The sequence below is a fragment of the Rhinichthys klamathensis genome, unplaced genomic scaffold, assembly GCF_029890125.1.
Source record: "Rhinichthys klamathensis goyatoka isolate OS25496 unplaced genomic scaffold, OSU_Roscu_1.1 h1tg000264l_1, whole genome shotgun sequence".
NCBI classification, from domain to species: Eukaryota; Metazoa; Chordata; class Actinopteri; order Cypriniformes; family Leuciscidae; genus Rhinichthys; species Rhinichthys klamathensis.
In genome coordinates, this window is record NW_026606785.1 from 973,478 (window position 1) to 994,620 (window position 21,143).

At 39.3% G+C, this 21,143-nt stretch overlaps 2 protein-coding genes across 2 annotated transcripts in view; both read left to right on the top strand.

The window, feature by feature from the left end:
• elavl2 (ELAV like neuron-specific RNA binding protein 2) overlaps window positions 1-7,866 on the top strand; it is a 54,714-nt gene extending 46,848 nt beyond the window's left edge. The window contains exon 8 of the mRNA XM_056267862.1: window positions 7,064-7,866. Within this exon, the coding sequence (XP_056123837.1) occupies window positions 7,064-7,394 (331 nt within the window). The 3' untranslated portion in view covers window positions 7,395-7,866. The remainder of the gene's footprint in view (window positions 1-7,063) is intronic.
• Window positions 7,867-13,582: 5,716 nt separating this feature from the next.
• On the top strand, window positions 13,583-17,327 carry LOC130101995 (NAD-dependent protein deacetylase sirtuin-7-like). Its single transcript, XM_056267881.1, has 4 exons — window positions 13,583-13,627; window positions 13,748-13,961; window positions 17,032-17,141; window positions 17,217-17,327. Exons 1-4 carry the CDS (start codon window positions 13,583-13,585, stop codon window positions 17,325-17,327), a joined length of 480 nt encoding a protein of 159 aa, XP_056123856.1.
• Window positions 17,328-21,143: the final 3,816 nt, after the last annotated feature.

Genomic DNA, 21,143 nt, shown 5'->3' on the forward strand with positions numbered 1-21,143 from the left:
TGTTTTAGTGATTTTACTGTGGCAGGGCTCCAGACTAAGGCTCAATCTCAATTCACCCCTTGGCCCTACCCCTCCGTTTTGCGCGTTCACGTCTAGGGGTAGGGTGTCCCGATTCTTGTTGAGATAGAGGGGTAGGGCGAAGGGGTAGGGCTACATATCCCTCGAAACGGAGATTTTTCAGAGGCACACTCCAAACGGAGGGCTACGAGAAAGTTCGCTGAATGCATCGCGAATCACCGCGAGATGGCTTCGCGAACGGTTAAACATTTAAATTTAGCCCCAGATGACACCGCCATGCACTTTATTTACTCTTATAATAATAATATAGTCATTTAAATTAAGAAATTGTGTAATAAATTACCTTTCCGAAACAGAAAAGACATACATTTCGAGGAAGGAACGTTATAATCATCATGTTTCCTTAAAGTTAAGAGCAGCGGCGCTCATTGTCAGTCGTTGTCATGGAGAAATATGTCGCCGACGACTGATGACGTATCGGGGTCATGAAGGGTTGTTCCATTTCGTAGGGGAATATTTCAACCCCTTGGCCCTTGTAACTCTGTTTTAAGGGCCAAGGGGTACACTCAAAAACAAGGGGTAGGGGCAAGGGGTGAATTGGGATTGAGCCTAAGGCTGAATCCCAATTCTCTGTCTTACCCCTTCCCCTACCCCTAGCCCTTCGTCTTACCCCTAGCCCTTGTCCCTCGAAACCGAGTGGTAAGCGCTAGGGGTGAAAACATACCCCTAAGAAATGAGACGCCACTTGGTTACGTCATACATCGTCATTAACTGACGTCTGTGTCACCAGGGGCGACAAGTGTTTATCACAAACTTCCAAGATGCCGTCTGCAAGTGTGTTTATTGTCTACAACAAATCGCAGAAATCAAGGGAGAAGAGAAATCTAGATGAACTGCTGCGCTTGTGACAGGGCGCATGTTTACCTGAACGAGCAGAGAGAGAGAGAGGGAGCCCCGGTCGCGCACGCGCGCGCACTCTCTCTGCCTTTCACCGTCTCAAAACTAAGCGCTGTATTGCTCTCTCTCCCTCGCACATATTAATTAAAATAAATCGACACGATGTTTTTTTCCTGACGTACATGAACGCTAAAGAAGTGATATGTTGATGTGCATTTTAGCATTGCTAATATTCCTGTGTTTTCGTCTCGTTCGGGATCCGTTTGAAGCTGAATGCATCACCTGAAAAGCTGGCACGTAACTTAACTATGTGTCAGTGTCAAATAATGTACACATAATGAATGGCGACTGTAGAAAGTAAAAGCGGAATCCCGGACATTTTGGGTGATCTCGAAATGTGGGACTGATTGTGCAAATCAGCAATGTAACGTTAGCATAGCCTAGCGTAGCAAACTAGCGATTTTTAAAAAACGTTAAAAACGTTTCAATAAACAACATAGTTGCAAATATATATGTACATAACTGTGTAGAACACAAAACAAGACTGTCATTAATTTTTAATCAATCATTTAAGCCGAAAATACTTAAATTTATGGGACTCTCTGGATGATATGCCCGCAATTGTTGCCGGTTGCGCAGTGCATTCTGGGTACCCCTTGGTTTCAAGTAAGCTCGCGAAAATTCTTGGTTTCAAGGGGTATATACCCCTTCCCCTTAGCCCTACCCCTAGATCAAAATGAGAATTGGGATAGCCCTTACTCTCACGTGAACGTGCAAAATTAAGGGGAAGGGGTAAGACAGAGAATTGGGATTCAGCCTATAGTATCATATACATTTGTAGATCATGATAACCACAGGTTATACCATGGCAAAAAGTAACAATATGGTTTCTAACTTTGTTTTTCTGGAAAGTCAAGTGTGACTTTCCAGAAGAAAAAAAAGTTAGAAACCATATTGTTAACGTCAACGTTGCTTTAAGAGGAAAAAAATTCAAAAGTTGCATTGCTGTATGCGGCACATTTGATTTATTTCTGGATATAATAATGTAGAATACCGGTGAAAACTAAATCTTTATAAACCATTATAAATACTGTAAACATTCCCTCCTCTCCACAACAAGTCCTTTAAAATTACCTGTGTTTGTGAAATGAATAGCGCATTAAACTTGGGCTCACATACTTATCTCATTCAGCACAAATGAAAATGTGTGCTTTGCGCATGTTTTACTTGCTTGACATTAATTGCATTCTTTAAGCCACTGTGGAATATAAGTTGCAGCAAAGTTTCAGATGATAAAATATTGTACATTTTCAGAAATAAAACTATAGTATTTCTGTCATGACAACTCTCTGGAGAGATTGGCATGGTAATGGATATGGCAATGTTCATGTCAAGTCATCTTCATTTATATAGCGCTTTTAACTAGGGCTGCAACAAACGATTATTTTGATAATCGATTAATCTAACGATTATTAGAACGATTAATCGACTAATCGTCGATTATTTCGCAGACTAATCAGTAAGTTTGGAACGATTATTCAGCTTTTCCAATTAGTTAAAACATTGAGTTATACATATCTAACATATTCTATACATATTATCTAACTATAATATAAAAAAAGAAAATCACTTCAGCTTTTGAAATAGTTGTTTTAATGAACTTTGAGTTTTCAGATTTCGGTCCAACTCAAATCACACTCAAATGCTCTCTAAGCATTGTTTAATAGGCCCACTGCTTTTCTTAGAACTGAAACAGAAAAAGGGACATTTACTTCAGGACACAAAGAATGGTAAAATATTAATCTGCAAACAATTATTATAAGTATAAAATTACAATCTTTTTTTACATGACAATTGAGCTGACAGAGACGTTCTCATTCACCTTTTAATTTATAGTATGATAAAGTAACTGCCATGATATTCTTCCTATATCATAGGAAAGATATAACATCTCGTTTTGTAAGTCTTCATGATTATTGAACAAAATACAGGCAAGTGATAAGACTATAATAATACCTAATATACTAATAGTGTTACAATAATAAAAACAGCCCTGACTCCTAAGCTCGATCAAGCTTTATTCTATGCAAAATAAGTCATCACATTACTGTAATTATATTACTATTGATAATATTATTACTATTATTAGTAGTATTGCATTCTCTAATAAAGAGAGATTTGCCGCTGGTTAGTTAGCTCCAGCTGGAGAACACTCACTTCTCACCGGCTCCTCTTTTGCCGGGATGTTTCCTCTTGCACCCCAACATGCATGTTGTGCTTTTTCACGGGAGAAAAGCAAGTTGCGCCTTGCATGTATTGCACACGACAGCATTCTTGATTTGAAGTTTTGTGAAACTTTCCCAAACCTAAACCTTGCTAGTTCGGATTCGTTTGCACTGTCATAATTCGCGCTGTGTTTTCTTCTACCGCAATAGCATTTGTAAGGGCTGCACTACACTCTAGCGCTACAGCGCCGTAGCGGTCAAATCGCGATATTGCAGGCCCTTACATTAGGTCACGTGAGATCAAACGACTACTCGACAACAAAGATATTTGTCGACAAATTTTTATTGTCGACGTTGCCGACAACGTCGACTAATCGTTGCAGCCCTACTTTTAACAATGGAGATTGTTTCAAAGCAGCTTTACAGAGATAAACATACAATTTACGGTAACAGAGATTGTTTTGGCTTTATAGCGATTTTGAATAATGTTATTTCCAGCTAAAGTTGGTTTTGATTGATTCACTTCCAGCAAAATTATCATTTGATTTGTTATTACATTAGGGGCCACTAAGACGACGGCGTTCTCTCTAAACAGACTTTAAACGCGAACCTGTGACCTGATGGCGTTCACATGCGCATTAAAAATTGATTCTATAGTTATATTCGTTTGAATATATATGCGCAGGTTTGTAATTTCCCAACAAACCATGCCTAAACAAACTACTTGTCTTGCCTATAAATTTGATACAGAATTTTATTTTATCACTTCGGGGTACGCGAACCGGATTTTCAACAACGCTTTATCTGTAGAGTGGGAAAGGGATCCTCCATAGGGAGAGGATAGTTGACACTTCAGCACTGCATTGTCATCGGGTCCAGGCGAATCTCCTTCATCAGATCTGGATACGGCCTGGATCCGGCAGGCTGCGGGAAAACCTCGGGATAAACAAAGACACTAATATTAGTGTAGATGCCATTCTTCTTATGATGTAACGAGTACATCAAGATTTAAGGGAAGTGTTCCCAGTTCCGGCTGACCTAATCTATGCAGCCTAACATTGAATTATAGAAGTCTATAATGTATTATGTGAATGCTAGGTCAAAGAGATGTATTTTTAGTCTAGCTTTGAACTGACAGAGTGTGTCTGCTTCCCGGACAATGGTAGGAAGACTGTTCCAGAGTTTTGGTGCTAAATAGGAAAAGGATCTACCGCCAGCAGTCGATTTTGATATTCTAGGTATTATCAACTGGCCGGAATTTTGAGATCGCAATAGACGTGAAGGACTATAATGCGTTAAGAGCTCGCTCAAGTACTGCAGAGCTAAACCATTTAGTGCTTTGTAAGTAATCAGCAATATTTTAAAATGTATACGATGTTTAATAGGGAGCCAATGCAGTGTTGACAGAACCGGGCTAATATAGTCATACTTCCTGGTTCTGGTAAGAACTCGAGCTGCTGCGTTTTGAACCAGCTGTAGTTTGTTTATTAAGCGTGCAGGGCAACCATCCAGTAGAGCATTACAATAATCTAGCCTTGATGTCATGAACGCATGAACTAATTCATGTATTTGGTCTTGGCGGAATAGATCTGCTGCTGCTGCAGAGCAAGTACCGAGACTTGCTACTGCCAATACATTCACAGACATTCCTGTGAGCATGTAAGACAAGCAGGAGGTGAGACATGAGAAAAGTGCAGAGCCCTCCCCCACACAAACATTTTTTCAGATAGTTAAAGGCTGTACAGCCAATGCCAATAAAGCTGCACAGTTGCACAGCTTTTCCCAGTCGCTTTAGATTTTGAGTTTGGAGCACAGTTGTGCAACAGCTGAAAGAGACTATTGCTATACGTTTGTAAAGCAACTTTTCACCCTGCACAGTTGCACAGGTTAAGAAATAAACAATACAACCATATACACACCTGCTGCTGAGTGAGAGGACAGGCTGCTGCATAGCCAGATATGCATATCTGTACATAGAATGAACATAGGCGGGACGAGATGGGACAAAACACACACCCCAAACAAACAGATCTACCGCCAAGACATGAATTTAATTTTTTCCCCCCCTCTCTTTTGAGAGCCATGAGACCGCATGTTTTAATATCTATGTGTTCCTATGCTACCTTGCAGAATGGCTTAACACTAGTGGCCTATGATTATGTGTGCCTGGGCTACCATGCCGAATGGCTTAGCTCTAGAAATGCGCACCGTGTTCTTATTAACAATAGGTTGCAAGGCGATGGAGATAAAAACCCAGCAACCACCGGAGCAAGTATCATAATTAAATAAATGTATGTATCATTGACACAACCTTATACTCTTATTGATAAGTGAAAAGCTGTTGAGAGTAAGACGATAAAGAAAGACCGAGCGTGATCTGACGCTGTGTGCAGCTGAAATCAACCGCTCACATGTGTCTTAGATGTTGATTTCGGATGCTTTCTGAAAGCAGACTGCTAACAGCAACACCACCAGTATTTGAATGTTTAGCCGCACCTCATTGGCCGCTGATGCAACAGCAACCTATCAGCTGCACTATGTAGATGACAATGCGATTTCTACCAAATTGAGTTAAGGACCTATCAGCCTGTGCCATCTAGAGTTTCATGCCAGAACTTAGAAAAACAGCCTTAACATTTAGTATAAAAACAAATACAAAAAAAAAAACACTGGCAAAGCTGCATAACAAAAATGATTCTATTAATACATTTAATACAACATACATGACTATATTAATAGTATACCATGGTCTGTCTGAATACTTGGAATTCTGATTGGCTGGAAGGTGTGCAATAAAACCGTTTAATGAACAGGTCAGTTTAATCACCGATCTATATTAATGCGCTGATTTCATTGAAACGCGCACACACACACGTCACTTTGAGATTGCGCTGCGCACACACAGAAACATTCACACAACAACACAACAGCACAAAAACATATCAACACTGCCCTGCGACTTTTATTAATAAAATAGCTTAGCTAATGAATTGCTAAATTATATTTCTCACCAACGAGAGGGTAAGATTGAAGCTGTGAGTTGAATTACTTAAAAAACATTATTGTTAGAGAGAAACGCTGAATAGACAGTTAATTCACACACGCCTCTCTCTCTCTCTATCTATCATCCATCTATCAATAATGCTATAAAATAAATGCTATATTTCATTCATTGAAGTAAATGTAATCTTACGCACTACTTTATCTCTGTGTCTGATTCAAAGCAGACAGACTGCTAGAGCTAACGAGCCATAACCGACAAAAATAAGTCATTTTTAACCTTCTGGTCATATTGTGCTGCAAACATCAATAACAGCTTTAAGTTATTAACACTGGCAAATGACCACATGGTATAAGCGGTATAATCCACAGCTAGCTGTGCATTAAATTATTTGAATTAATGAATGTACCACATATCTCACGAAAGACCACGGTCTTGATTTTAATGTTACTTCAGTAAGTCCACGCTGGAGATTTATGGATTGAAAAGCCTAATAAACAAATGGCTTCTCTTGTTTTCAACATCACTTCTGCTGAGAATGTCAACGCTGTTTGATCTGGCTAAAGTAGTTTGTTCAGAGACATTTGTGGTTTGTAACAAAATTATTAAACTATCCAAATTGTACATAAATAATGCATAGTGAGTAAATCCATTAATGCTCCTTTTATAATCACCAAATCTGTCACTGGCTGCAGATCAGCCTGAGCTTGCTCAGGTCTCATAGATGATCTTCTGTGCATTAAATCTTATTTGCATTGTCTGCATCCTAATACAATAAAAATACTAATTGTTTTTAAAGATGTTAAAAGAAAGGAACATGTTGCCCATTACTGAACAGTACAGCTTCTTGGCAGCGTACTACTGTACCATAGAAAATGATCTTCATTTTAGTTGAAATACTGTTTTTGTTTGTTTTTGGCAGTAGATTCTCACCCATGTCCATTGATGGGGTCACCAGCCTGGCGGGCATCAATCTTCCGGGTCACGCTGGTACGGGCTGGTGCATTTTTGTGTATAATCTGGCGCCAGACGCCGACGAGAACGTCCTCTGGCAGATGTTTGGCCCATTTGGCGCTGTGACTAACGTAAAGGTCATACGAGACTTCAACACAAACAAGTGCAAAGGATTTGGCTTTGTGACCATGACAAATTACGACGAGGCTGCTGTTGCAATCGCCAGTTTGAATGGGTACCGGCTCGGGGACCGAGTTTTACAGGTCTCGTTCAAGACAAACAAAACACACAAGGCCTGAATGAGTGAAGACGTGCAACGTCATGCAAACATGACTCTACTTTAATGACAGGAAATATTTCATGTATTTTTTTCTTTTCTTAAAAGTTTACTTTTTAAAACATACGTTTAAAATATACATTTAAAGATTTAATTAGAATAACAGCTGACTGTTAAGTGTGTTTGTTTTGGTGTATAATGTGGATGGTGGCCTCCATGATACTGAGATGGAGAGCGTTCCCATGTTGGTGTTCCCATCTCTCCTCATGAGCTTCTGCGGTGCAATCCACTGTATAATGTACATGCATGAATCTTTAGTTTGACCATTTCAGTTTTCTTTGTGCTAATGACTATCTTTATGTTAAATATTTAAATAAGTATAAAACAAGATGTACATGTTCTTTTGTGTTTAAAATAATTTGGGATTTTTGTTTTTATTGTTCAGTACATCAATAAATGCGTTAAAGGGAAGACATTCTGTATTTTGTTTAGTGCAACTTATGTTAATTATATTGTACCTATTAGGGCTGCACAATTTGGGGGAAAATCCAATTGTGTTTAATTAAAAAATTGTGATTACAATTTTAAAAGGTGTTTTTTTTTATATCAATATTATTATTTTTGTTTTTACTAAATAAAAATATTACTATTGTAATTCACTGTCAAATAAAAAACGAGTATTTCAAAAAAAAAGATCTAACAGTACAACTTTAAAATGACAATAGTATTTTTTTTCAAAGGTTAAACCATCAAGCTTTTATTTTGGTGGAAAACTGCAGGGAGCCCCTAAAGCTGCTTCCAATTTTTTTTTCTGACCACAATCAAGTCAGCTAGTGTGATGTTTAACGTTTAATATTAACGTTAAAGAGTTGTGTGCAGGAGTGATGAGATAGTTAGCAGATTGTCATCACTCAATGGCTGGCTGTCTAAGTGGTGTTCGCAAAATAATGTATAATTTATTGACAATTGGAAAAGTTTTTGGGGCAGACCTGACCTGTTGAAAAGAGATGGTATTCATCCCTCCTGGGATGGTGCTGCTCTTCTCTCTAGTAATTTGGCTCATAGTCTTAGAGTTCAAACATGACAATCTGGGGCTCAGGTCAGGAAGCAGACAGACTGGCTAAACCGACCGTCTGCTAGCGGCCTCACGTCACCCAGGTCAGATAAATCCCATCACATAGAGACTCTTTCACCTAGACTGTGTCTGTTCCCTGAATTTGGAAATCCAAAAAACGTCCAAACCCATCTACGGTTAAAAATTTAATTGATGTTTAACAAATAAAAAACAGATATAATACAGATGAGCAAATGATAAAGCTCGGGTTGCTGAATATTCGATCTCTCTTCAAAAGCACTTATTGTTAATGATATGATTACAGACCATAACCTAGATGTGCTGTGTTTGTGGCCAAATCCAAACGATTTTATTGCTTTAAATTAGGGATGCACGATGATATCGGGACAACATCGGTATCGGCCGATAAAAGCTTAAAATGACCATCATCGGCATCGGCCGATATGAATATTTTTGCCGATGAGTCTTGCCGATAGGGTGGCGTGTTTCCTATGCGCACGTGACGACCGTGAACGAAGCATGAGCGCCAGCAACTTAAACTTCCAACTAGGGGTGTGCGGTGCGTCTCACGGTTTTTGATCGTGGACGATTAAAATGTCTCCACGATCTGCTTTTGAAGAAAAATCATAGTATCGTGCATTCTATCAGTTCAATTCTGGCGCCTTCATCTCAACATACTGTACAACGCGACGTACATTCACATCACATCACATGTAAACGCAGAGGTAGAGTTACACTCACGGTCACGGGACACCGCAATTCACAAAAGTTCATTATTTGCATGTGCGTCAAAGTCTTGCTAGGTAAACATATCATTCACGTGCTGATGCGCTGTTCTAACATCCGCTTTTCTGAGCGCGTTACACCCGAGGCTCACAGGAACTAAAAGCCTGTCACAGCGCCTGCATACTGGACTAATCTTTCGAGTCTTATTGCGCTGATACTGTCAAATACACACACGGTTTACATAAACAAAGTTGGTTATGTCTAAAGTGAAAGCAAACAGAGAAAATCTGCTTGTCAAATGCGTGTATATTAGACGCGTCGCGTGCAGTTCTTAAAGAGACAGTATAATATGCTGCCGCTTGTCCTTAAAGAGATAATGCACCCAGAAATAAAAATTCTGTCATTATTTACTCACTCTAATGTTGTTCCAAACCTGGATTCATTTCTTTCTTGTGCTTAAATATACTATGGAAGTCACTGAAGTACAGCAACTGTTTGGTTAGCCACATTCTTCCAAATAACTTTTATAATTTCAACAGAAGAAAGAAACTTGAGAGAGTAAATGATGACAATTTAAATTTTGGGGAGAACTATCTCGTTAATGTTAATAAAACAACAAAACACAAAGAGGAAATCACTCACTGCTCTTGACTGAGAACTTTAATAGAAGCTTTAATAAGCTTTTTTTGCACTTAAAAAAAACACACATATATCGGTATCGGTATCGGCATCGGGCAAAATTAGTCTGAAAATATCGGCATATCGAATATCGGCCAAAATCCTATATCGTGCATCCCTACTTTAAATGAGTCGACCCCACAAGATTACGGTTATAAACATGAACCTCGTCTGAAACGCAAAGGGGAGGTGTTGCTGTAATTTATAGTAATATTTTCAAAACCTCTAAGAAATCTATTTTTAAATATACTTCTTTTAAAGTGTTGGTGCTTAATGTAAAAATATATAGTGTAAACGATAAATCACGTTTGAAAATTCTGCTGGCTACTGTATACAGGCCACCAGGGCACTATACAGACTTTATCAAAGAATTTGCTGACTTTCTATCAGAATTAGTACTGGCTGCAGATAAAGTACTAATTGTTGGTGATTTTAATATACATGTAGATAACGGAAAAGATGCATTGGGATTGGCATTTAAAGACTTTATAAACTCAATTGGAGTTAGACAACACGTGTCAGGACCCACTCAATGTCGTAATCATACTCTAGATCTAATATTATCACATGGAATAGATGTTGATGCCGTTGAAATTCAGAGCGATGACATCTCAGATCATTATCTAGTCTTGTGTAAACTTCATTTAGCCAAGGCTGCAAAGCCGACTCTGTGTTATAAATATGTTAGACCAGGGATGGGCAACTTCGGTCCTGGAGGGCCACTGTCCTACAGAGTTTAGCTCCAACCCTGAAAAAATCACCTGCCTGTAACTTTCTAGTAATCGTGAAGACCTTGATTAGCTTGTTTAGGTGTGTTTGATTAGGGTTGAAGCTAAACTCTGTAGGACAATGGCCCTCCAGGACTGAAGTTGCCCATCCCTGTGTTAGACCTATAACTTCTGCCACTAAAGATTGCTTTATCAATAATCTTCCTAATCAGTTTCATCATCTCAGCATCCCAGATAGCTAAGAAGAACTCGATATTGCGACAGAAACTTTTAACTCTCTCTTTTCCAGCACTTTAGACGCAGTTGCTCCGCTGCGCTTAAAAGAAGATTAAAGAAAATAGTCCAACGCCGTGGTACAACTCAGGCCTTTAAGAGAGCAGCCAGAAAAAGAGAGTGAAACTGGAAGAAAACAAAACTAGAGGTATTTCGGATTTCATGAAAAGAGAGCTCGATTGCTTACAGAGAGGCCTTAAAAGCTGCTAGATCTGCTTATTTTTCAACCCTATTAGAAGAAAATAAACATAATCCTAGGTATTTATTTGAAACAGTGGCTAAACTAACGAAAAAGAAAGCTTTAAACCCAGAAGTTTCCAAGAAACACAGCAGTAATAAATTTATGAACTTCTTCACTTATAAGATCGATAATATCAGGGACAAAATTATAACTACGCAACCGTCTACTACAGTATCGCATCAGGGAGTGCATTGTAGTCTACCTGAGGAAATTTTTTATTAATTTGTTGCTATAGGAGAGGAAGAATTTTGCAAACTCGTTAAGTCATCTAAATCGACAACATGTATGTACAGTAGACCCTATACCGACTAAGCTGCTGAAAGAGATGCTTCCAGATGTCATAGATCCTCTTCTTAATATCATTCATTCGTCTTTATCTCTAGGATACGTATCAAAAATGTCTATGGCCGAGTGCGGGCGGTAGCATAATGCTCTGTGTGTGCGGCTGCGGGAAAATAAAACAATTAAATAGAAATATCGATGAATAAAACATATAAAAACTAATGAATTGTTATTCATCTGTTGCAGAAAAGAAACAAGAACAACTAAAACAAAATAGAAACGATTTACAGGCCAGAGTTTCTATATGTAACATGTTTGCAGCGTTGAGCGATGTAGCCAATCACAGACATATGTGTTGATTTCTTGAACGCAATGGCCAATCAGAAGCATTTAAGATAGAAACTCCTCACCGCTCAAAACTGACTTTTTGTTCAGTGCTGAATTCTGCATGCTGGCAAATCCTCTGATTATAAAAGATATTATGAAAGATTCATTATGCAGTCAGCTTCATTGATGATAACGGAGATGTATGAGATCGCGATGAACGGATGTCAGCTTTTTAGGAATTATTAATGGAGCGCATTTGCGCACATTCAGTCATGACAAACCATGCACACAGCCTGCGTGCTTTTATGTTAAATTAACAGTGGATTGTGAATGTTAATGCTTTAATAACATAATTTATCAGGAGCATTTATGCTGATGTGTATGGCGACACGTAGGCTAACACTAAGTTAAGTTACGTTACACCTTAACTAACACATTTTCTGCGGGGAAACCCTACACAATAGCATAAAGAACATATACCTGGGAGGCTGAATAGGCTAAATTAACATAAGCCAGCGAGTCCAACAAGTTACCGGTAAACAAATTCACCAAGCTCCCGCAATCTCATTCCACAACACTGAATCCATTGAATTCTTCCTCGGTGTCGCTTCTGAACAACTCCGCTAACTAGCGCACCCTCTCGCGACTGTAGACGGTAATGTTTTCTCTTGGTTCATCTCAGTCAGTATGAATTAATTTTGATATATAAGTCGCACCTGATTATAAGTCGCAGGACCAGCAAAACTATGAAAAAAAGTGCGACTTATAGTCCGGAAAATACGGTAGTTAAGGCGGCAGGCGTGTGTTGCTTAGGCGGACGCCTTAGTTCCAAAGTGCTGCGGGAAACCCTGTGTTACGTTAACGTGCCTATTCAGCCTGTTGTTCTGTGTGCTATTGTGTTGCTGAATAACTTGCCTTTCCAGATTAAATGTCTGTTCTTGGTCTTGGATTTTGTTAAATAAATTTCTAAATAAATGCGACTTATAGTCCAGTGCGACTTATAGTCCGGAAAATACGGTAAGAATAAAAAACTTTCTACTAATCCTCAACTGGATCCATTGCTCCTCGAAGTGAAACCAGCACTTCTGAGGTAAGTTTCCCAGGATTATTCCTCACAGCCTCACATTCATCTGAATAAACTTGATGTGTCTTATCGATCTGATGTGGCCGGTTTGCATGCATTGCCTCAGATCATTTGCGTTTGAATAGCGCGCGCTCTCTGTGGGCACATTAAAAGATAATGAGCTGAAATGAGAACTCCCTCTATTTTTATATAGATTACATAAACGGAGAATATTTGTTTTAGTTTTGAATTAGATCATTTAAAAGTACACACTTAAATGATTATAAAGATATATTGCTCAAGCCTGGGTGAATAGTATTCGCTGAGTTTTGTTTAAGTTTAGAGACGTGCACCAGAAAAAAAGTTCACAGAGAGGCAGAAAGCACACCCTGTTTATTTTCTTTATTTTACAAAGCACAATGTTTTATTTAGATTGTAAGTGGACACATTAAAAAGTAGACATTTAACAGCTTATTTTTTCATATTAAGTCTGTATGACCAAAAATGATGGAGTATTTTAAGACTATTTTGCTGCTATGTAAAAAAAAAACGAGCAAAACGCGCCGGCGCGTTTGCCGACCCCAGCGGGTTAAATTCGCTGATAATCGCGTGACCAGATCGCAAACCATAATTCAAAGCTTAAGTGTATAGACTCACGCACAACTCTCATTCCTCGTGACGTTATAACATTTCGTCTCGTCTCGTTTTGGTCAACGAAAATGAAGAGACATTTTAGCATAGTTTTTATTTTGTAAACCACATTTAGTCTCGTTTTTATTCGTCAACAATATTGCATTATTCATTTAATTTTAGTCACATGACCAGCATTTACGTTGCGTCTCGTTTTCGTCAGGTGATAAAGGTTCGTTGACGAAGATATTTCGTCATAATTTTCGTTGACGAAAGCAACACTAATGTAATGTACAATCCGTTCCTGTAATATCCGACTGATTTCTATCTTCTTCGCCTCTGTGTGCCACAGGTGTGCTCCTCCTGCTGTCCGGCGCGAGAGCTGATCCGTGTGTTCGACGTGACGGAGTGCACGGCTCTGCACAGGCACGGCACGGGCCGCCGCTGTCCTCACTGCGGGGGGGAGCTGCGGGACACCATCGTGCACTTCGGGGAGCGCGGGACCCTGGAGCAGCCGCTGAACGAGCGGGGCCGCGCAGCGGGCCGACCTCATCCTCTTCCTCAAGGTCAGCGGACGCACCAGTGTTGAGTCTCACACCAGGCACTAACCAGACGCGATACTGCCACCAATAATGTCTGTCCACACCAGATGTGACGCGACTTTGGGACGCGATAGAGTCTGCAATTGAAAACACAGCCAATCAGAAGAGCGGGAGTGAGCCGGCTCTCTCGGCAAGTTCCCGGCATAATCAAATTCATGAATATCACACCATTATTAAAAATACATACTGAGCTCCTGAAACAATCTTGTCATAGAATACACTTGTCTGTTAACAATGAGTTGACAGTTTGAACATTCTCGTTTACAAAAGACACACAAAATGATATTCAAACTCACACAGATGCTTTTAACATTAAAGCACATAAACAGCACCTGAGATTATCATACTGCCAGTGCGTCTGGCTAGGACACAAACTCTGATGAATATGGAAAGACAGCTTTTATCGCGTGCCGCGTCTGGTTAGCACACAGTGTTAGGCTCCACATGGAGAAAACATGACATGAAATCATTTGTGATGTAAAAAATTAAACAAAGATAAGTCATTTTAGAACATTTGTTAATGTTCATAATACGACATTAATTAGCAATCTTTGTGGGCAGACGTGTCGCCCTGGCCTTGTAGCGAAGAGGAATCGGATATACGCGTTTAGTCATTGGTCCAGATATCGAATCTATATCTGATGTAAACCCACATTCGGAAGTGGCTCAGAACGGATGTGGAAAAATTGGATCTTGCGCAGGTCTTTGTGTTTACACCATAGACGGCATAAAACAATGGACATAGTGTGACGTCACCCGTAGTGTTCCTGAAGAGCATTATTGAAGCTAAAGTGGGCGGAGCCGGCCGTCGCCATCTTGGCAGTGTCACTCCCGGATAACCGGAAATGTGCAGCGAGGCGGATTAGCTGAGATGACGTGACGCTAACACAGCAGACAAACGGCTAGCAGTGACAGCAGCGGAAATCCACCTGTCACTCAAGTGGCCACGCCCTTAATTATGCAGACCTTTAAGACTTAATATAATTTAAACGGACGAGTTATAAAATAATTCACCCTCCTCACAGTCGTCATGAAGGTCAAAATTAGCTATATAGACCAAAACCTCTTTTAGTACCAGGCTGTAAACATGTTTTTTTCTGCTGTAAAGTTTTAACTATGGCATTGAGTTTCTTCTGCAGTTGGTCTCTAGTGGCCAGTCGATGAACTGCAGTTTAAGTCAAGTCAAGTCACCTTTATTTATATAGCGCTTTTTAAAATACAGATTGTATCAAAGCAGCTTCACAGTGATAACATGAAAATAATAATAAAAAAATAAAAATAATTGCATCACCGTCCACCTTAAGGCAGATCTTAAAGATATCTTAAAGATCAGGTGACAGAATGGAGAAAAAAAACCTTGGGAGAACCCAGACTCAGTCGGGGGCCAGTTCTCCTGCGAACAGTGGATGATTATGATTCAGGAGCATTACAGGTCAGAAGTCAGAATGAATCAGAGTATTTGTCCAGTTCCGGTTGGTGGAAGTCGGAGTGGAGAGGAGGAGAGACTGGTTGACACCTCAGGCCAGCGGCGTCGTCGTGTCCTGGTGCTGGTCCTTCATCAGATCTGGATACGGCCTGGTTCCGGTGGACAGCGGTAAACCTCGGGATAGACAGAGAGACTACTATTAGCGTAGACGCCATCCTTCTTATGATGTACCAAGTATCAGGATTTACGAGAAGGGTTCCCGGTCCCGGCTGTTTTAAACTATGCAACCTAACATTGAATTATAAAAGTCTATAATGTATTATGTGAATGCTAGGCCGAAGAGATGTGTTTTTAGTCTAGCTTTGAACTGACAGAGTGTCTGCTTCCCGGACAATGGTAGGAAGACTGTTCCAGAGTTTTGGTGCTAAATAGGAAAAGGATCTACCGCCTGCAGTCGATTTAGATATTCTAGGTATTATCAACTGGCCGGAGTTTTGAGATCGTAATAGACGTGAAGGACTATAATGTGTCAAGAGCTCGCTCAAGTACTGCGGAGCTAAACCATTTAGTGCTTTGTAAGTAATCAGCAATATTTTAAAATTTATACGATGTTTAATAGGCAGCCAATGCAGTGTTGACAGAACTGGGCTAATAATATTATGGTCATACTTCCTGGTTCTGGTAAGTCTCTTCAGTGTTGGTTTCAAGAGAGAGACGGAAAGGTTGCCGCTTGGTTTACATGTGCAACAAATTCCGATCAGTGCCAGATGTGAGTAAAAAATCTGACTTTTCGTGCCAGTGTAAATGCATCCAAAGAGTTATCGCATTGCTGACAGATATTGCTGAAAGATCAGGACTACAAAAAAATTCACACGACTTACCATGACATACCATGGAACACAGTGAAGACAGTCATCAACAAGTGACATTATCAAGAACAGAGACTTTATGAAGAACAGGGCGTCCCTCCAAAATGGATGAAGACAGAGAGAAAGCTGGTCAGGGAGGCTGTCAAGTGCCAACCTGGGGTGCGTTTCCCGAAAGCATCGTTAGCCAACTATGGTCGCAAGTGCCATTGAACTCTATTGGTAACGACAGAACTTGCGACCATAGTTGGCTAACGATGCTTTCGGGAAACGCACCCATGGCTGGTTGCTTCGAGCAGGACAAATATCTCCCATATCCCCCTCTGTCTGGGCTATGGGGCCGTGTGGGAAGACGCACACCTTTTCTGACTAAAAAACACATCCAAGCCCAGGTAAACTTAGATATTTGGTCCACAATTGTAAAGGTCTGTTTGTAGAAGAACAGCATATCTGTGGCTTTAGGCTGCTTTAGGCAGCAGAATGGCTCCCGCTAAAGATGCATGTTGAGCAGCTCAGCCTGAGGCCAGAACTGAGTCCTGTAGAAAGCCTGTGATGTCCTGAAGAGGAGACGCTCTCGCTGTGATCAAAATCTGATTCTCTGGGTTTCAGTTTTTCCCAGCTGTTGTAACAGTATAGATGTTTGATATCCACTGTAAGCTGCAGCAGTAAAAGATGTTAACACAACATCTATCATGTAGTCACATTTGTTTTATAAATAATGCTGCTTGATGTGATCCATCAGTTGCTGCTTGTCGTGTGTTTGTCCATCAGGTGCTGAAGAAGTACTCCTGCTTGTGGTGCATGAACAGACCAGCCAACAAAAGACCAAAGCTGTACATTGTGAATCTTCAGGTAAATGTTTATAATCTCTCGATTCCTTCAGCTGACGTGATTTAACAGCTCGTGTGTTTTCCTGGTTTATGTAAGTGGACACCGAAAGATAACTTGGCCACTCTGAAGATCCATGGGAAGTGTGATGCGGTGATGGGTCTCCTCATGGAGGAGCTGGGTTTGGAAGTTCCCGTTTACAACAGGTAAGAGCCGCTAACTGGTGAAATACTGTGAAGATGCTAACAGAAGCGGACGGTGATCCATTGTTTTGGGAGACTGAAACCGCTATTTTTTTACCTTTGACCCAGGGTAAATCAGTAGCCATAACAGCAACAACAACTGCGACTACTTGCTGGAGTTCATGCTTCAGAAGCTACTGAGCCTCTTTTATTTATTTATTATTTAGGCCTACTTTAATGTATTTTTATTTTATTTCTTTATTTATTTATATTTCGTTCTTATGCTATGATGCTTGTATTTTGTCTGATTAAAGGATAATTCCGGTATTTAACACTTTGAGTCTATTTTCTAGTTTGTTTTGGATGAACTAGAGTGGTGGACTTAGAAATGTTGACGATGGGTCCTGTTTCGACTTTTTGACTATTTTAGAATCGCCTCTGAGCGCTTCAGAGTGGCTGTCTATGGGCATGCTCAAACATGTCCTTAAAACAACCCTTAACGTTCGTTTTCAAAACTGTGCAACTCACCGAGTGGTTAGTGGTGTTCGTTGATGTTCCAAAACAAGTAGCGTAGCGAAATACAGTTTCTGTCGTGTTTTATTTGCCATTTTTTAGGCAAGGCAAGTCAAGTTTATTTATATAGCACATTTCATACACAATGGCAATTCAAAGTGCTTTACATAGAAGAAATTAAAATAATCAAAACAAATAAGAATAATTAAAACAGTTTAGAATAAAAAATCAAATAAAGTAGTACTGGTCCACCCCTATCTGAGATGGATTTTTTTAAATCGCATTGATGTCTGCTGGAGGACTCAGTGCTCGCTGATTTTACTGCGCTACCGGAAACGGAAAGGGGTCTGTTTACATTTGGTTGTAGTCTTTTCGCTCGGTTCTCCGTCTCTCAGAAGGCTAGCGTGAGCTGAGCAACTGCGGCAAAGTGGTTGTCGCCATCAAGTGGTCGGGAGTGTGCTAACGCTTCAGACTCAAATATCGAGCGGAAGTTTATACGCGGTTGTGAGGTATCTGAAAAAATAGTTCCACTATAGCAAATAACACGGATTGAAAGCATACATTGCGCCGCTATATTTGTTTTTAATCATCAACGAACACCACTAACCACTCGGTGAGTTGCACAGTTTTGAAAACGAACGTTAAGGGTTGTTTTAAGGACATGTTTGAGCATGCCCATAGACAGCCACTCTGAAGCGCTCAGAGGCGATTCTAAAATATTTAAAAAGTCGAGACAGGACCCATCGTCAAAATTTCTAAGTCCACCACTCTAGTTCATCCAAAACAAACTAAAAAATAGACTCAAAGTGTTAAATACCGGAATTATCCTTTAAGACATTTCGTATTTTGTAGGGATGGGCATTTCAAGCAAAAATAATATTCGACGATCGCTGGGAATTATTTGATTATTATTTAAAAAACGCACCTCTGCCCCTCATGCTCACCGGTGACACGGCGTTCGCTCCGACATTAAATTTCTCTGTACTATAGGCCTACATGTTGTAGCCATTAAAGAAAAGTTAGTTTCATATTTATGTTTAAATAATATGTTATTTTTTCCATTTCATATAGGCTATGTTGATTAGGCCCTAGCTATATGAAAAGTGAACAGCGTGAGTAAGATGCGCAATATCGAGACACATCATTTTGACCACTTCATTAAGTTTTGTTTTGTATAAAGCCTTTCTTTTAAGTGAATTTCGTTTTGTATAAATTGTATCTTAATTTTAATAAATGTTTCATTAAACAATTGCCTGCATTTAATAAATAAGAAGCAAATATAGCAGACAATAGCCTATAATCAGGACTGGAGGCGCCGACGCGATATAACTTGCATCGCACGTGAACTGGAGCTTGTCTCATAAATGAACAGAAACTATATCTAAGCTTGAAATGTCTACTTTTAAACAAAACAATTCAAAACGAAAAGAAACAGACAACTCTAATAATGAAGTGTGCATTTCTCTGTATAGGCACCTTCACAACACTGCGAAGGTGGCGAGTCAGCATCGTCACACAAAACACTAGTTTATTAATAAACAATTAAAATGTCTCCTTGCTATATTTGACACATTTATAATGATTAGGCTATTTGCCGGTTCTTTGTGGCAAGCTTTATGCGTCTGCTAACTAATCGAATATCGTGACTCATCCCTATTTTGTACCATTTATGGTTTTTCATATTGTTCAATAAAGTTCTTGGTAAAAAAGAAAAGAAGCTACTGTGCCTAATATTACTGTATATTATTGTATACAGCGCGCAAGGTTTATGCGCAAGTCTTCTTCTCTGTTTTTAGTGTAGGCTATCCGTGTCAGAATTACAGAGCCTCGTACTGGTCTGGCATGTATACTACATCGGTTTGAGTCGGTTTCAGTGGTTTCGTGTGTACGCAGATATTTCTTGAGACGCCGCTGTGTTTACGGATTTTTTTTTTTCAGAACGAGGGAAAAAAAACATCGGATAGGGAAAGCTCTGGCTTCGTGTGGATGTGGCCTGGGAGCATCACACACACTCGCTGCTAGAAGAAATGTTTCTGATGAACGTGTGAGGTTATAGAGAACTGCTCTGCTGAAAACATATAGCTGTACGTCTCTGTAGTAGGGCTGTAAACGATTAATCGAATCCAAAATAAAAGTTTGTGTTTACATAATATGTGTGTGTATTGTGTATAATTATTTTGTATATATACACACACATGCATGTATATATTTGCATTTATATACTGCATATATATTTTTATATGATTTAGCCTATATTAAATAACAAATTTTTCTTAAATATATACATGCATGTGTGTGTATTTATATATACAAAATAATTATACACAATACACACATATATTATGTAAACACAAAACTTTTATTTTGGATTCAATTAATCGTTTACAGCCCTACTCTGAAGATAACGAGAGCAGTTTGGCTGGTTTACATGATGGTTTGGTTTTGATAAATGCACTTTACGTCCAACCTCAGGTTTATAGAATAATCAATATATGATTCATGACAGCAGTTTTATGAGAGATGTTGCCGTTTCTTCTTTTTTATTAAAAATTGTCATTTACTCACCCATGTTGTTTCAAACCCTGTAGAACACACACACACACACACACACACAAATGCAGTTTTCCATTTTGAGCTTTAAAAAAGTACCATAAAAGTCTTCTGAAGCCGTATAGTTGCTTTGCATGACAGGAAGAATATAATTGTTGTCATAAAGAACAGTGTGAACTACTTGATGTTCCCAGGAAGACACGTTAATAACATGTGGAGGAGTAAAGTGATCATTTTTATTTTGGGTGAACTTTATAGAATATAGTCGTTTACAAGAAGTCAGTGTTACTGGATTGAGAAAAAATTAATGCTTTATTTCTGTCCACTTTTAAAATAAGACATACCATTCCTCAACAATATAAGAGAAGGTGTGTATTTTAATCAAATTAAATATTTATTTGGACTTTTAACAAAGGGTGCTATAATAACTGATTAAAACCAGAACTGTAATCTTTTCTGTCCAAATATAGGACTTTACCTGTACATGAGGAATAAACCTTGTGTGTTAGTATAACTGTAATAACCAGAATGGAGATACTGTGTGCACATGATGATGTGTGTGTCTGAAAATCAAAATGGCTGTGTCCCAATTCAGCCACAATAATAAATGGTCTTCACTTCTTGTAAAGTAAAAAAAAAGAAGAAAAAAAAGTGGCCCCTGAGAAATAAAGCGATGACTTATAGCACATCAATAGTTTATTTTAAATGCACACAATTTCTTCGTGTGTGTTTAGCTGTTGGTTTTGAGCTTTCTTATTGCGTGGATGAGCTCTGGGAAGGC

Bases quoted from the DNA above. Each gene is read 5' to 3' on its own strand.
- LOC130101995 (XM_056267881.1), top strand. From the start codon at position 13,583: ATGACCAGCATTTACGTTGCGTCTCGTTTTCGTCAGGTGATAAAG. The intron at 13,628-13,747 runs GTTCGTTGACGA...TGTGTGCCACAG, and splicing joins GTTTTCGTCAGGTGATAAAG to GTGTGCTCCTCCTGCTGTCC. The intron at 13,962-17,031 runs GTCAGCGGACGC...GTGATCCATCAG, and splicing joins ACCTCATCCTCTTCCTCAAG to TTGCTGCTTGTCGTGTGTTT.